The sequence below is a fragment of the Schistocerca piceifrons genome, chromosome 2 (assembly GCF_021461385.2).
Source record: "Schistocerca piceifrons isolate TAMUIC-IGC-003096 chromosome 2, iqSchPice1.1, whole genome shotgun sequence".
Classification (NCBI taxonomy): Eukaryota; Metazoa; Arthropoda; class Insecta; order Orthoptera; family Acrididae; genus Schistocerca; species Schistocerca piceifrons.
In genome coordinates, this window is record NC_060139.1 from 573132942 (window position 1) to 573148067 (window position 15126).

The 15126-nt window shown below is 37.6% G+C and overlaps 1 protein-coding gene across 2 annotated transcripts in view; it reads right to left on the minus strand.

Moving 5' to 3' along the window:
• Positions 1-7640: 7640 nt before the first annotated feature.
• The window catches only part of LOC124776349 (erlin-1-like), a 40669-nt gene continuing 33183 nt past the window's right edge, over positions 7641-15126 (minus strand). For both annotated transcript variants that reach the window (XM_047251299.1, XM_047251300.1), the window contains exons 4-8: positions 10449-10557; positions 9807-9913; positions 8924-9075; positions 8628-8809; positions 7641-8382 (exon numbers count right to left, since the gene is read on the minus strand). In XM_047251299.1, the coding sequence (XP_047107255.1) occupies positions 8141-8382; positions 8628-8809; positions 8924-9075; positions 9807-9913; positions 10449-10557 (792 nt within the window). In that variant the 3' untranslated portion in view covers positions 7641-8140. The remainder of the gene's footprint in view (positions 8383-8627; positions 8810-8923; positions 9076-9806; positions 9914-10448; positions 10558-15126) is intronic.

A 15126-nucleotide genomic window follows, 5' to 3' on the forward strand; every position in this document is an offset into this window, starting at 1 on the left:
GCCAGATGGAAACCGAAGCACTTCTTATGCTATGTCGAAGACACTTTTGTCGTGTGGGGACATGGCAAACAGGCACTAGGTGAGTTTCTTGAACACCTCAACAGCATCCATCCGAACCTAAAATTTATAATGAAAATGGAAGAAAATGGATGCCTCCCCTTCATTGATATTTTAATTAAGAGAAAGGCAGATGGATCACTAGGCCATGCAGTACATAGGAAGAAAACACATACGGATCTATACCTTCATGCAACAAGCTGCCACCATCCAGTACAAAGACAAACAGTACTGACCACCCTGGTACATAGGGCGCGCGCCATCTGCGACAAAGACAGCCTACCATCCGAGCTGCAACACCTGACAGAAGTCTTCCAACAAAATGGCTACAGTAGAACGCAGATTAACAGGGCGCTTAAAAGAAAGAAAGAAGCAGTGAGAACCCCAGAAGAAAATAATGAAGGAGAAGAAGAAAAAAAAGGTAAACGACTCGCTTTCCTTCCGTACGTGGGTCCGCTCTCAGCCAAAATTGCATGACATCTGGAAAAATACAAGATCAAAACCATTCTCCGACCACCACCAAAGATGAGGGAGCTCCTAGGTTCTGCCAAAGACGCGCTGAACCTTAGCACACCAGGAGTATACAGTATACCACGCGAATGCAGAAAGCAATACATTGGACAAACACAGCGCTGCATATCTAAACGCTGCAAAGAACATATCAGATGTGTGCGACTAGGCCACACAGAAAAATCAGCCATAGCGGAACACAGCATCAATGAAGAACACACCTTCAACTTCGAAAACATGAAGGTACTGTGCCGAGCATCTGGCTTTTGAGAAAGCGTGATCAAAGAATCCATAGAAATAATGATTCATGAGAATCTGGTCAACAGAGACGAGGGATACCAACTTAGCGCAGCACGGAACCCGACGATAGCGGCAATACGTCGGGAGCACACCCGTCAATGTCCTCCGCCGCGGACGCAAACAGAATGCTTACACCGAGAACCGGGGGCGACCGCCATCCTCACCACCACGCACACGCCGCTGGTCCACCGCAGCCACCCGAGGTCTAGTGGAGAGGGGTGCCCGCGCATATAAATAGCTCGCTCTCTGCGAATCTCGACACTTCGCCGGAAGATGGGTAGTATAACACTTCCCGAAACGTCGCGAGATATCAACGCTACCACCCGGCTGGAGACCCGAGAAACCTTCATCAATAGTTTACGTCGGGAAAGCCTACAATCACATGTACTTATTTTGTTGGTGCATGCCAGCAATAACCAAGCCAAGGCGACAAGTGTCCCTGGGTGGTTATAGGATCTAAGTAAGAGTACAGCTGATTTAAAGAACAAAATGAAACTGTCAAAACTAATGAAACTGTCAAAACTCTCTAACATTCTGTATTACTAACTGAGGAACCGAATTTGGAAAGATGAAATTAAGTTTACAGGCACATATTAGGGTATCTTGGCAAGAGTAAAAATGAAATAAATGCTAAAATTACAGAGTTGCAATCAAGATGTTAACTGAAGAGTTACATGACAAGGTACATAAATAGTGCAATATAGTAAAAATATGGTCAATGAATAATTTCTTGATATAAATGACATAAATAAAATGTTAACAATTGATGAAAGAGTAATTTGAAATAGTAAAACAGCAAATCTCAGACAAAATCGAGGTTGACTATACTACAACAAACCAAAGAATCGGATTTAACGGTTATTCCCATCTCCTGCCCACTCAGACAGACATGGGGAGAAATTCCATAAAATCTGGGACATGCTCAAGAAAACTAAGTAAGAGATAAATAAGCAGCAACTAGTGGGTGGTAGTGGATTGTAAGGTGAGAAATTGCAACTAGGAAATAGAACAAGTTTTTCCAAACAATTTTGCGAGTTCAAACCAGAGGGAGAAGTACACCTGTCATCATTTTTTGAGTGTATTTTCTGGGCCATTGGCTAAACATTGGGATCATTCAAGAAAAATTCCCCTTATTGTGTCATGCATTCTATGTTCTATAGATGTGTTTTATTTACTAAGTGTTGTTGAACAGCATGATAGGAAGTAAAGGCTTAAGACTAGCCTACTGCCCAAATCCTGGCAGTAGATATGTTGAGTGCACTGAATCATTAAAGATACGGTACGCTTGAAATCCCACTTTTTGGGCAGCTTAAAAAAGTTGAAGCCACACTTGGAAAAGTGTACTGAGTTAAAACGGAACTATGCTAAAAAACAGAAAAATTCCCAAAATAATATGTTTTTCTATCTTTTCTACGGACTTAATGAATGTCCCTTATAATGTCTGCAGATTCATAAGTAAGAAAAAAGGGTTGCTCTATGTAACTCCGTAAGTACGCTGGGACATACACTACGAAAGTCCATCACAGCCTTTCTTAAAATGACCATCTCCTTTAGTCAGCCTCTGACTATCCATCACCACCCACAGTAATTCTAAAGGGAACTGAAAGCGAGTGCACTAGTCATAATGAACAACTCACTCACCAGTCAAAATGCATCCATCGACCACCTCCAGCTATCATGAAACGTGTAGGCATTGGGTCTTTTAGATGCCATCAACACAAGGATGTATTACGGGTACCTCACTTTAGGGAAAACCAGCAATGCAACAGCGAACTGCTGCTGGCAGATTGTAATAGCAGATACATCAGCATCAGAATACCGCAAATCAATTGAACTTCAATGCTGTGCTACAACAACAACAACAACTGGAGAGCAGCAAATCCATCTAGAATGACCTTGCTACGGGATATATGTCACCACCATCCCACGTATCTATGCTCACTGAACAAAGACTAGTGTGGGTGTAAGAACACTGCCGTTGGGCAGTTTAAGCATGTGGAAAGCTCACTTGGACTGACGATTTGTGGTATACATCAGATACATGGCACAGTACAAAACATCAAAAACCATGAGGTGATTCCTCTGTTTGCCAACAGGATGTCATTCAGGTAGGCGGTGTAAGTATCCTCATATGGGAATGTTTGAAAGGGATAAAATGGGGCACCTGGTACCTCTGCCAGTGTCTTTAATTGGAAAACAATACAAGAAATTCTGTGAAATAATGTGTATCTTTTTTCTTACAGCAACCAATTAGTGTCCTGTACCTTCAGCAAAATAAGGCCTCATCTCATTAACCACTATTGTAATCCATAAGGCACACTATTAATATTATATGTTTATTTTTGTGGTGAGTACTGTTTTAAGAGGTAATGGGGAACATCTGACATTCACACTCCAACAATGGTGTACGTGAAGAGTGAAAATCTCCACTGCATAATCACTTGCAGTAATGTATTTTAGGTGCACAGCAACTCTGCCAGATGTAATTGTGTTTGGATTATACCACTTTCCTATAGAGACAACTTTCGAATAGAAAGGATTTCTTGTTGAGAAAAATTTAACATGGAAGGCGCTATTAAACCATGTTGTTCAGAAATGTGAGGCTACCATCAAAATTGTGACGATGGAATCTGGATTGGGATTGAATATCAACACAGCATATGCTTTATTGGGCTATGATACATCCAGTCGCTGATTTCAGGTCTGATGCTACAGACTTATCTGAGACAACTGCCTTGACAAATGGCAACACAAAGTTGAGAGTGTGTTGCAGAGCTTCCCACCCTAATAATGAATTATTTGTCGAAACATTGATCTTCCAATTTATCTACCTCAGTACCAGTTTTCTTTCAATAAAGAGCTGAGGCAAATCATTCTTTATCTTTTAAATTTGTCCATAAAGCTACCAAGTCACAAGGCAACTGTTGTTGTTGTTGTGGTCTTCACTCCTGAGACTGGTTTGATGCAGCTCTCCATGCTACTCTATCCTGTGCAAGCTTTTTCATCTCCCAGTACCTACTGCAACCTACATCCTTCTGAATCTGCTTAGTGTATTCATCTCTTGGTCTCCCTCTACGATTTTTACCCTCCACGCTGCCCTCCAATACTAAATTGGTGATCCCTTGATGCCTCAGAACATGTCCTACCAACCGACCCCTTCTTCTGGTCAAGTTGTGCCACAAACTTCTCTTCTTCCCAGTCCTATTCAATACTTCCTCATTAGTTATGTGATCTACCCGTCTAATCTTCAGCATTCTTCTGTAGCACCACATTTCGAAAGCTTCTATTCTCTTCTTGTCCAAACTATTTACCGTCCATGTTTCACTTCCATACATGGCTACACTCCATACAAATACTTTCAGAAATGACTTCCTCAGACTTAAATCAATACTGGATGTTAACAAATTTCTCTTCTTCAGAAACGCTTTCCTTGCCATTGCCAGTCTACATTTTATATCCTCTCTACTTCGACCATCATCAGTTATTTTACTCCCCAAATAGCAAAACTGCTTTACTACTTTAAGTGCCTCATTTCCTAATCTAATTCCCTCAGCATCACCCGCCTTAATTAGACTACATTCCATTATCCTTGTTTTGCTTTTGTTGATGTTCATCTTATATCCTCCTTTCAAGACACTGTCCATTCCATTCAACTGCTCTTCCAAGTCCTTTGCTGTCTCTGACAGAATTACAATGTCATCGGCGAATCTCAAAGTTTTTATTTCTTCTCCATTAATTTTAATACCTACTCCGAAATTTTCTTTTGTTTCCTTTACTGCTTGCTCAATATACAGATTGAATAACATCGGGGAGAGGCTACAACCCTGTCTCACTCCCTTCGCAACCACTGCTTCCCTTTCATACCCCTCGACTCTTATAACTGCCATCTGGTTTCTGTACAAATTGTAAATAGCCTTTCGCTCCCTGTATTTTACCCCTGCCACTTTTAGAATTTGAAAGAGAGTATTCCAGTCAACATTGTCAAAAGCTTTCTCTAAGTCTACAAATGCTAGAAACGTAGGTTTGCCTTTCCTTAATCTTTCTTCTAAGATAAGTCATAAGGTCAGTATTGCCTCACGTGTTCCAGTGTTTCTACGGAATCCAAACTGATCTTCCCCGAGGTTGGCTTCTACTAGTTTTTCCATTCGTCTGTAAAGAATTCGTGTTAGTATTTTGCAGCTGTGAGTTATTGAACTGATAGTTCGGTAATTTTCACATCTGTCAACACCTGCTTTCTTTGGGATTGGAATTATTATATTCTTCTTGAAGTCTGAGGGTATTTCGCCTGTTTCATACATCTTGCTCACCAGATGGTAGAGTTTTGTCAGGACTGGCTCTCCCAAGGCCGTCAGTAGTTCCAATGGAATGTTGTCTACTCCGGGGGCCTTGTTTCGACTCAGGTCTTTCAGTGCTCTGTCGAACTCTTCACGCAGTATCATATCTCCCATTTCATCTTCATCTACATCCTCTTCCATTTCCATAATATTGTCCTCAAGTACATCGCCCTTGGACCCTCTATATACTCCTTTCCACCTTTCTGCTTTCCCTTCTTTGCTTAGAACTGGGTTTCCATCTGAGCTCTTGATATTCATACAAGTCGTTCTCTTATCTCCAAAGGTCTCTTTAATTTTCCAGTAGGCAGTATCTATCTTACCCCTAGTGAGATAGGCCTCTACATCCTTACATTTGTCCTCTAGCCATCCCTGCTTAGCCATTTTGCACTTCCTGTCGATCTCATTTTTGAGACGTTTGTATTCCTTTTTGCCTGCTTCATTTACTGCGTTTTTGTATTTTCTCCTTTCATCAATTAAATTCAATATTTTTTCTGTTACCCAAGGATTTCTACTAGCCCTCGTCTTTTTACCTACTTGATCCTCTGCTGCCTTCGCTACTTCGTCCCTCAAAGCTACCCATTCTTCTTCTACTGTATTTCTTTCCCCCATTCCTGTCAATTGTTCCCTTATGCTCTCCCTGAAACTCTGTACAACCTCTGGTTCTTTCAGTTTATCCAGGTCCCATCTCCTTAAATTCCCACCTTTTTGCAGTTTTTTCAGTTTTAATCTACAGGTCATAACCAATAGATTGTGGTCAGAGTCCACATCTGCCCCTGGAAATGTCTTACAATTTAAAACCTGGTTCCTAAATCTCTGTCTTACCATTATATAATCTATCTGATACCTTTCAGTATCTCCAGGGTTCTTCCATGTATACAACCTTCTTTCATGATTCTTAAACCAAGTGTTAGTTATGATTATGTTGTGATCTGTGCAAAATTCTACCAGGCGGCTTCCTCTTTCATTTCTTAGCCCCAATCCATATTCACCTACTATGTTTCCTTCTCTCCCTTTTCCTACACTCGAATTCCAGTCACCCATGACTATTAAATTTTCGTCTCCCTTCACAATCTGAATAATTTCTTTTATTTCATCATACATTTCTTTAATTTCTTCATCATCTGCAGAGCTAGTTGGCATATAAACATGTACTACTGTAGTAGGTGTGGGCTTCGTATCTATCTTGGCCACAATAATGCATTCACTATGCTGTTTGTAGTAGCTTACCCACATTCCTATTTTCCTATTCATTATTAAACCTACTCCTGCATTACCCCTATTTGATTTTGTGTTTATAACCCTGTAGTCACCTTACCAGAAGTCTTGTTCCTCCTGCCACCGAACTTCACTAATTCCCACTATATCTAACTTCAACCTATCCATTTCCCTTTTTAAATTTTCTAACCTACCTGCCCGGTTAAGGGATCTGACATTCCACGCTCCGATCCGTAGAACGCCAGTTTTCTTTCTCCTGATAACGACATCCTCTTGAGTAGTCCCCGACCGGAGATCCGAATGGGGGACTATTTTACCTCCGGAATATTTTACCCAATAGGACGCCACCATCATTTAATCATACAGTAAAGCTGCATGCCCTCGGGAAAAATTACGGCTGTAGTTTCCCCTTGCTTTCAGCCGTTCGCAGTACCAGCACAGCAAGGCCGTTTTGGTTATTGTTACAAGGCCAGATCAGTCAATCATCCAGACTGTTGCCCCTGCAACTACTGAAAAGGCTGCTGCCCCTCTTCAGGAACCACACGTTTGTCTGGCCTCTCAACAGATACCCCTCCGTTGTGGTTGCACCTACGGTACGGCTATCTGTATCGCTGAGGCACGCAAGCCTCCCCACAAACGGCAAGGTCCATGGTTCATGGGGGGCAACTATTCCTAATTAAATGTTAAAAATTCCAAATCTTATAATTTTTGTGTAGGGCTTCATCAAAATAACTGTACAATGCATTGGCATTACTCAGCAGCAGTTTAGACTTACAAAAAAAAGTACATATATTAAAGACTGCAGATTAAGATAGGCTCCAAAATATTCAAACACTTTAGGACTGAAAACTTTCAAAGAGCTAATATTCCTCTGTGTTATCTAGTTTAAACACTACTAAAAAGTAAACAGGTCCCTCAGGTGTATTACTTTGGCAACTCTTCTTCTTCTTCTTCTTCTTCTTCTTCTTCTTCTTCTGTGTCTCTCCATTTCACCAATTTTTAGTTTACTATAAAAAGGGCAGGTTTGTTCAAAACATTTCTCATTTTTATGTACCAGTACTGTTTCTAGTGACGAATCTTCATAATTAGTTCACCAACATCGTCTAAATGCTTCAGACAACTTACACTCTGAGCCTGTATAAGCCAGAAGGGTGTTGAGCAAGTTGCTGAAATAAATTAGTTCCTGGTGGTACATATTAATGGTGGTAAATTATACTAAATAGCTACAAAATTTAAAATTATTTTTATTTTTACCAACAAGTTTGTCTATTACTCAAAAACTGAGGAAAAACAGAACGACAATGTATTTTGTGTGATTTCGAAAGGGCAGTTAAATGCAGAATGACAAAGAAACAATACAAACTGCCATTCACAACTTTCTAATGACTCAGCTGTTCTGTCAATAAATACTGCATTTACTAAAAAAAAGGTAATTTATGTGTAAAGGATATAAAACAGAGTATCTATAACATCTCAGAAGGCACAAGAACTTTCACCTACCCTGTTTTAAGAACAGGTTTAACAAATGCTAACAGTCTGAAACCACAAAGAGTGATATAAAATTTGTTCCTCTCCTGTACTCAAACTCCAGTCACAAACACACACAGAGATTCACACACATTTCAATCTCACAGATATAACTGGGCACAAAAATGTTTAGAAAATTCTCACATGTTGATATGATCAGGAACTATACTCTCTGTTCACAATGTGTTAAAGGCAAATCATTCGTTGGGAACCGTTTTATGAATGTTATCCGTATCATCACTATTCCGGCAGCCACCATGAACAAACATATCAGGAATCTCTGATCCATAATAAATTTTGTTGTTATGACTTATAGAGTCATATTTTTTCAGTTCAAGATATTCTTTTGTTAAGAGTAATTTATTGGCTTCTGCTTGCTTGTGCAGATTGTAAAATTCTGCATCTGCAATACTCTTCTGTTTTGCTAGATGCATTTCATCTGGAAAAAAGAAAAAAGGAAAATTTACTGTTTGAGAAGATATTACTCTAAGAGACTTGATTTTTCTACTTGCATCTGTAAAAACAAAGTAAATAATCTCATTATTAGAAACTTTGTGTGCCATGATTGGTTTTCCATTATTGTTTGGAGTAATATGAAGGACAGTCTATGCAATTTATTACTGAAAGAGCTTTTAACAGAAATACAATCTAATAATTGACAGTTTATAACAGAACGTAGCAAACCTTCAATCTGCGACATTCTTTGAAGAGATTCTTTTTCCATGATTTTCTGTTCAAACTGAATTTTTGCTACAACAGCTTCTTTTTCTGCATCTATGATAGCTTTCTTCCGCTCTGTCTCTGCATCTTTTTCTACTACTTTTTGACGTTGAACAGCAATTAAAAGTTTAGTCTTTTCTGCTTCCCTGCAAATTAAGCATTTCACATGCAATTTGTATACAATGAAAATTTAATAATTTAATACATAAACATATCTTGTAGTTATAAACATTACTTTCACTTGACTGTCACATACGTACATGAGTTCATAATTTTTCCTAATTGCTTCTGGAATTTTTGGCTTGGTAACACGCACAGCTTGAATAAATAACCCAGGTGCCATTTCATTCAAATCTCTCTGTAGAGCAACTTTCAAGTTCTCATCAATTTGATCAAACAGATCAATATATACCTAAAAATAAAACAGAAGATATACTGCTGAGTAACTTTCATATTATGAAATGCACACAAATACTTCACTGAAGGTGAATTTCGTATTTATGCTTCCATTTGTCAGTTAATAAAAATCTTTCCTATGCTACTGTTTCTCCAAACATGAAACAGTGCATTAGGTACATTGTCATTTAACAATGATCAATAAGCAGCTTCATGGAGTGTAAATACAAATGAATGACATATGATTTAGTATTAGTGTCTAAAATGTTTTCTCACATGATAATCTAAGTACAACAGTACATATGATAAATTGTGTTACTGTTATTGTCTTCAATCCGAGAACTGGTTTTATGCAATTTTCCACATTACTCTACCCCGTGCAAGCCTCTTCGTCTGCGAATACCTACAGCAACCTACATCCTTGCTTGTATCCTCCTTCCTAGACGCTGTCCACTGCATTCAATGGCTCTTCCAAGTTCTTTGCTGTCTTTGACATAACGGTATCGTCATTGGACAACCTCAAAGTTTTGTATCTTCTCCCTGAACTTAACTTCCTTCATTATTTTTTTTTTCCTTTACTGCTTGTTTAATGTAGAGATTGATATACAAATAGAAAATCCATAAGAGTGCAATCCTTTCGTAGTCTGTTACTTCTTTCTTGCAGCTAAGTGTTAAGTGTGTTTAAGAATTGTGTTAGGTCACAAAAACTGAAGCTTAAGGAAAAGCAAACAATCAATAAAAACAAACCTCTTGTAAACTGTGAACACTGCAGAACTGATTCAGTTCATGATGTACTTTATTGAAGATTAACGTCTTATCATAATCAGCAGTGTAATTTTTTACAATATCATATACTGAAAAAGAAAGACAGGAAGAAAACAGTTTAGTTTCATTATGCAAAATTTTTTGAAGGAGTAATGACACATCTTAAAAGCACTAAACATTGCTAATCAAATTTAATAGATGTTATTAAGTCTGCTTAAACAAAGGACAAATAATTAGAACAGGGAACTGGATCTTAAACATCAAGATATTTAGTACTGCATAGTGAAACAGGTACAATATGGGACACCAGTGTTTCTGGGCCAAATACCCAGATGGACATTTAACTTACAGGTATAATTGCATACAAGAACTGGAACGCAGACAAACTTGCCAAGTGGGCACATTTGAAGAGTCAATAAATTTGTTCCATGATTATCCTATCTGTTTATTTTTTTATGCAGTACAAATAACTGGAAAATTTATGTCATTACTGAATTTGAAGAGAAGCAAGAAAATAATTTGAAAAATTTGAAGAGAAGCGGAAATATAATGTTAGCGTTCCACTAACACAGCATTCAAATTCATAAAAAATAAAGGATAACCATAGTCAGAGGATGTACTTACCACTAGAGGCACTAAGAATATTAACAACTTCTATTCGATCAAAATATATCATGACACCACCACTGGTACCACATGGTACATTTTTTACCTCATCAGTTTGAAGAGTAACCTGCAAAACATCATACTGAATTAACAATCATAACCAGTATAAAGGATTTCTTTCTTAGCAGAAATGTTTACCTACATTCATAGCAAAATAGAAGTCAGCAAAATACACCAAACAACATCACACAAAAAAGGTGGCAAACTGCAGAGCTTCTACTAAAGCCACAACCAGAGGTAGCTGGTGGGACTAAAATGTATCACTATAGTAAATAGGAAAGAAAAAGTGCTATGACGAGGCAATTGTAAGAGTTGTATAAGGTATCCACAGACATCATTAATGAAATTAGGAATAAAAATATGATTTATAGACAAAAAATACAAAATTATTTATGAACAAAGAATGATAGGAATGGTTGTTAAAAATAATTCCCACAAACACAATGCCTAGTGGGTTTGTTTGAACAGCAACCTGGCTCCATTATATGAATGTGTATGCACAATGTGAAACATCTAATTACTTCCAGCTCTTTCTGATTCCGAGCTGTTTGAGCAGCAGCTACAAACTAGTAGTATGTGGTTGGCAACCGACAGAGATAGTGTTATTTTCCACAAACTGCTTCATATTGCTAGTCTCACGCATGAGCATAGTTACTATTTCATCTCATTCTTCTTTACTGCAAGTAATTCTGTTTGTACCTGGTGTAGAGACCTTTAAGTGGACTAATTCTGATATTTTAAATTCATTTTTAGATTTTATTTTGTGTTAAAGGAAAATTCTCCAATAAAGTTCATTTTCTTATGGTAGCCTATAAGAATAGAAACATTTGGAGTATTCAGTTGATGGAAAAGTGAACTTTACCACAGATTTTACACATCCTTGCAGAACTTAACAATATACAAAACTGGCAATGTGCACTGCAAAATTTTACCATCTGTAAGTCAGTGTTCCATTAAACAAACTAAATCAAGAGTTACTAGTTTCACGTTTCAGGGTGTTGTCTTTGGTTGGCCACACTAGTCTTTCCTCTGCAAAGACTATTTACTTCTGTGTGTAACTCCCCTGCCACTTCATGTATTTTATCTTCACTACCTTCAGGATTCTGACGAGCGTATTCCAGTCAACACTGGCAAAATTTTTATCTACTTTTGGTTATTTTAATTTTAAAGCATTTTTTAATACGTCATTTCTGGTCTGTTCCGTATCAGACTTACAACTGCTTTTAAACTAACTTACTGATGATCTAGAAACTTTTAACATAGCTGAGAACCGGATGACAACATATATTAAAATCGTTTGGAGTGTGGCAGAGGATACTTTGTGTGCCACTGCCATTTCCTCCTTTTCCTGTTCCACTGGTGGATGTTTTGTGAGAAGAACGATTCTTGATAAGCCTCTGTGAGCGCTTGAATCTCTCCAATTTTTACCTTCACAGTATTTTCAAAAGATATATGTAATAGAAAGCACTATACTGGTTACCTCAAGTGAAGGGGGAAAAGAATCTGAAATTCACCCCACACCTGTCACAAAATCTTCAAAATGTTTGACATCAATGGACTAAACATTATAAAATAATTTCTCCTAGACCCACACAGATCCCTACCACCATATTGATAGTCCTCAAAATTTGTGACTGAATTGTTATAGTTATGAAAATACTCTTAAGATTCAAAATATAAAAAGTGGGATGTATACAATATACAATTGATGTCACGAATAGCTAGCCTCCTCATTATCTCCCCGCCCCACATTTCTTGCTTTGAATCTTTCTACTACTTTCATAGCCATTAAAAATTCAGTCACAAATTTTTAGGACTGTCAGTACAGGGTTAGGAAACTATACTGGATTAGGAGAAAGAGAGGTGTTCTCTGGAATAACAACTGAAATGTACTCATATCAAGTTTTAAATACTTCAGCAACTAAATTTCAGTCAGATATAAATAAAATGCTGTAGCTTCAGACTATATGATGTGATAGTGCGGTAAATAAAAATTACTGACCGATTTGGATTTCACTTAAGTCGTTATACCAGAGAATGCCTCAATTATTTTATACTTTTTAGACCTATTTAAAAACATGGTGTATTAAAACCAATTTTTATTTAAATAATTATTTGCCTTTAAAAAGCAGACACTAATGTCATTATGTTGGTTCCTTTCCATAGCCTCATTTGGGTTATTACATAAAGACATAAATTTAACCTTAGTACTTTTTCTCTGTGGAAAGATTTGTTATTGCCTCACAGCATAAATTAAATTTATTTTTTAAAGATTCAAATATGAGTGACACACTGTGTACATAGTGTATCTGTAGCATCTAGTCAGTAATAATAACGAAGAATGTAAGAAAATAAGAATGCGCTTTCTTTATTCATTTGTATTTGATTCAAATAGTCAGTAGGTTTCTGCACTGGGATGCAATGGATGACTAATACTGCTGGTAACTAAAAGCAAAATAGTCACTATAATTTTCCCAATGAGGTATTATTGTAATATCTTTCAGTTACGTTGTTAATAACCATTACTCATGTCTTTCCGGAGAATACCTAATATAATCAAGACTGCTCTAAGACAAACTTAACAATGGTATTTTGTTTTTCATTTGTGTGCATGTACAACAGGAATTACTGTATTGGAGTTTTCTAATGGCTGTAACCTCTGTGTATCAAACGTAAATTTTTATTTGTAGGACGCACAATGTTTCAAGAACTGAACGTTCATTTCACTGTCCACCAATACATTCTAATACAAAAGAACTGCTCGAAAAACTGAATTATGCAACTAGAAATAAATTTTGCTTCGTGTGTTCATCTACTTATAAGTAACTGCTGCTGCACATGAGAAACAAATGAATACCTCTGCATGATTTGGAGCGTTCCTTGTGGCACACGATTGCTAAAATGTTTGAGTAGCATAGAAATCTTTAACTGTTCCTGACCATTTATGCACAGAAGAATCAACTTACAAATGTCAACAGTTATCAGTAATTTGATGCTTGAATAAACACTGTACTTTGAAGGTAATGGAATACACAGGAACAATTTCAGTGTAGCAGCCTACTGTAGATACATCAAGTGATGAGCACAAGTGACTTAGAATAGATGGTAATCAACTTCTGCAACAAGAATGTCATAGAAGTGTGTACACATCTCCTGCCACATTTCTGAACTATTGTACAGTTTTCGGATATACCACAATTCACACGAAATGCTAATGACTGGCTGCAGGATTTTCTAACTGTAAAGTAAAGTGCACTGTGTTGAACTTCAAAAATAATTAGAACTCTGAAATATCCAAGAAGTAATTCCTTTTTTAAGTGTCTTGTCTACCGTAAACAACAATAGTGTTTTTGGCTGTCACAAATACAGCTACACAGCGTAATATGAAGATAATGATAACAAATTCAAACTGAAGTATCTGGTAGGTTACCAAATCTTATTATAACTCAATTAGTAATTTATATACAGACTGAATGGGTAAGTATTAGAACATGTGCAAAGCTTTAAACACCTCAGAAGCAAGAAAGAAACTAGCTGGAAGAGCAGCACAGAAATTAAAAATAAACTAGCAATGGTGAAAGAGGTATTTTATAAGGAAAGGAGAAGTTCCTGCAGCAACATGGACAAAGATTTTGAGGAAAAGGCTAATAAAATGTTTTGTATAGAGTGTCTTCCTGATGCTCAAATGTTGTCATTGAGGAAGAAAGATAGAGCATGGCTTGAGACTTCTGGAATATGGACATGGCAAAGGATAGAAAGAATAAGTTGGATGGATAAAGTGAAAAATGAAGAGGTACTGAGAAGATGGCTCTGAGCACTATGGGACTTAACATCTGAGGTCATCAGTCCCCTAAAACTTAGAACTACTTAAACCTAACTAACCTAAGGACATCACACACATCCATGCCCGAGGCAGGATTCGAACCTGCGACCGTAGCAGTCCTGCGGTTCCGGACTGAGCGCCTAGAACCGCTAGACCACCGCGGCCGGCTACTGAGAAGAGTGGGAGAGCAAACACAATTACTGGGTGTAATAAGAAGGAAACAAAACTGGACTGGACATATATTAAGAAACAAGGAGCTGCTTATAATTTTATAAGAAGTCTTAGAAGTGTACATGTAAGGAGGTGAGAGAGGAAGAGATTTCAGACCCTGGATGATGTGATGCATGGCAACACATATACCAACATTAGGGAGGAAGCAATGGATTGAAGGAAATGAAGATATAAGGACCTGCTAATATAGTTTCAACTGATGATGATGATGATGATGATGATATTATAATGTCCTTGAAACATTTTAAAATGTGGTATAAGTAAATGGCTAAACATAATGGAACAAATGCATTACATGACAGACAAGACAAACTCTAAGTTTTTCTTTTAATGTGGAGCTGGCAAGTTAGCTTGGAGAACTGTAGACAGGTGTGCTACTGATCAGAATTGCTGAAATGGTGGTGAACCAGGCAGAGAAAGCACTATTGTAAATCATTAGTGTATGTCCCAAGAGATTTCCGCAGCAAGTTTCACATGATACTACCAGTTTGCAACAGCACAGTGAAGTGGTGCATAAAATTCAAGGATAGTTGTTCAGGTGTTGCAAAACATGAGGGCCGACTGGTCATCAGAACCGGCAGC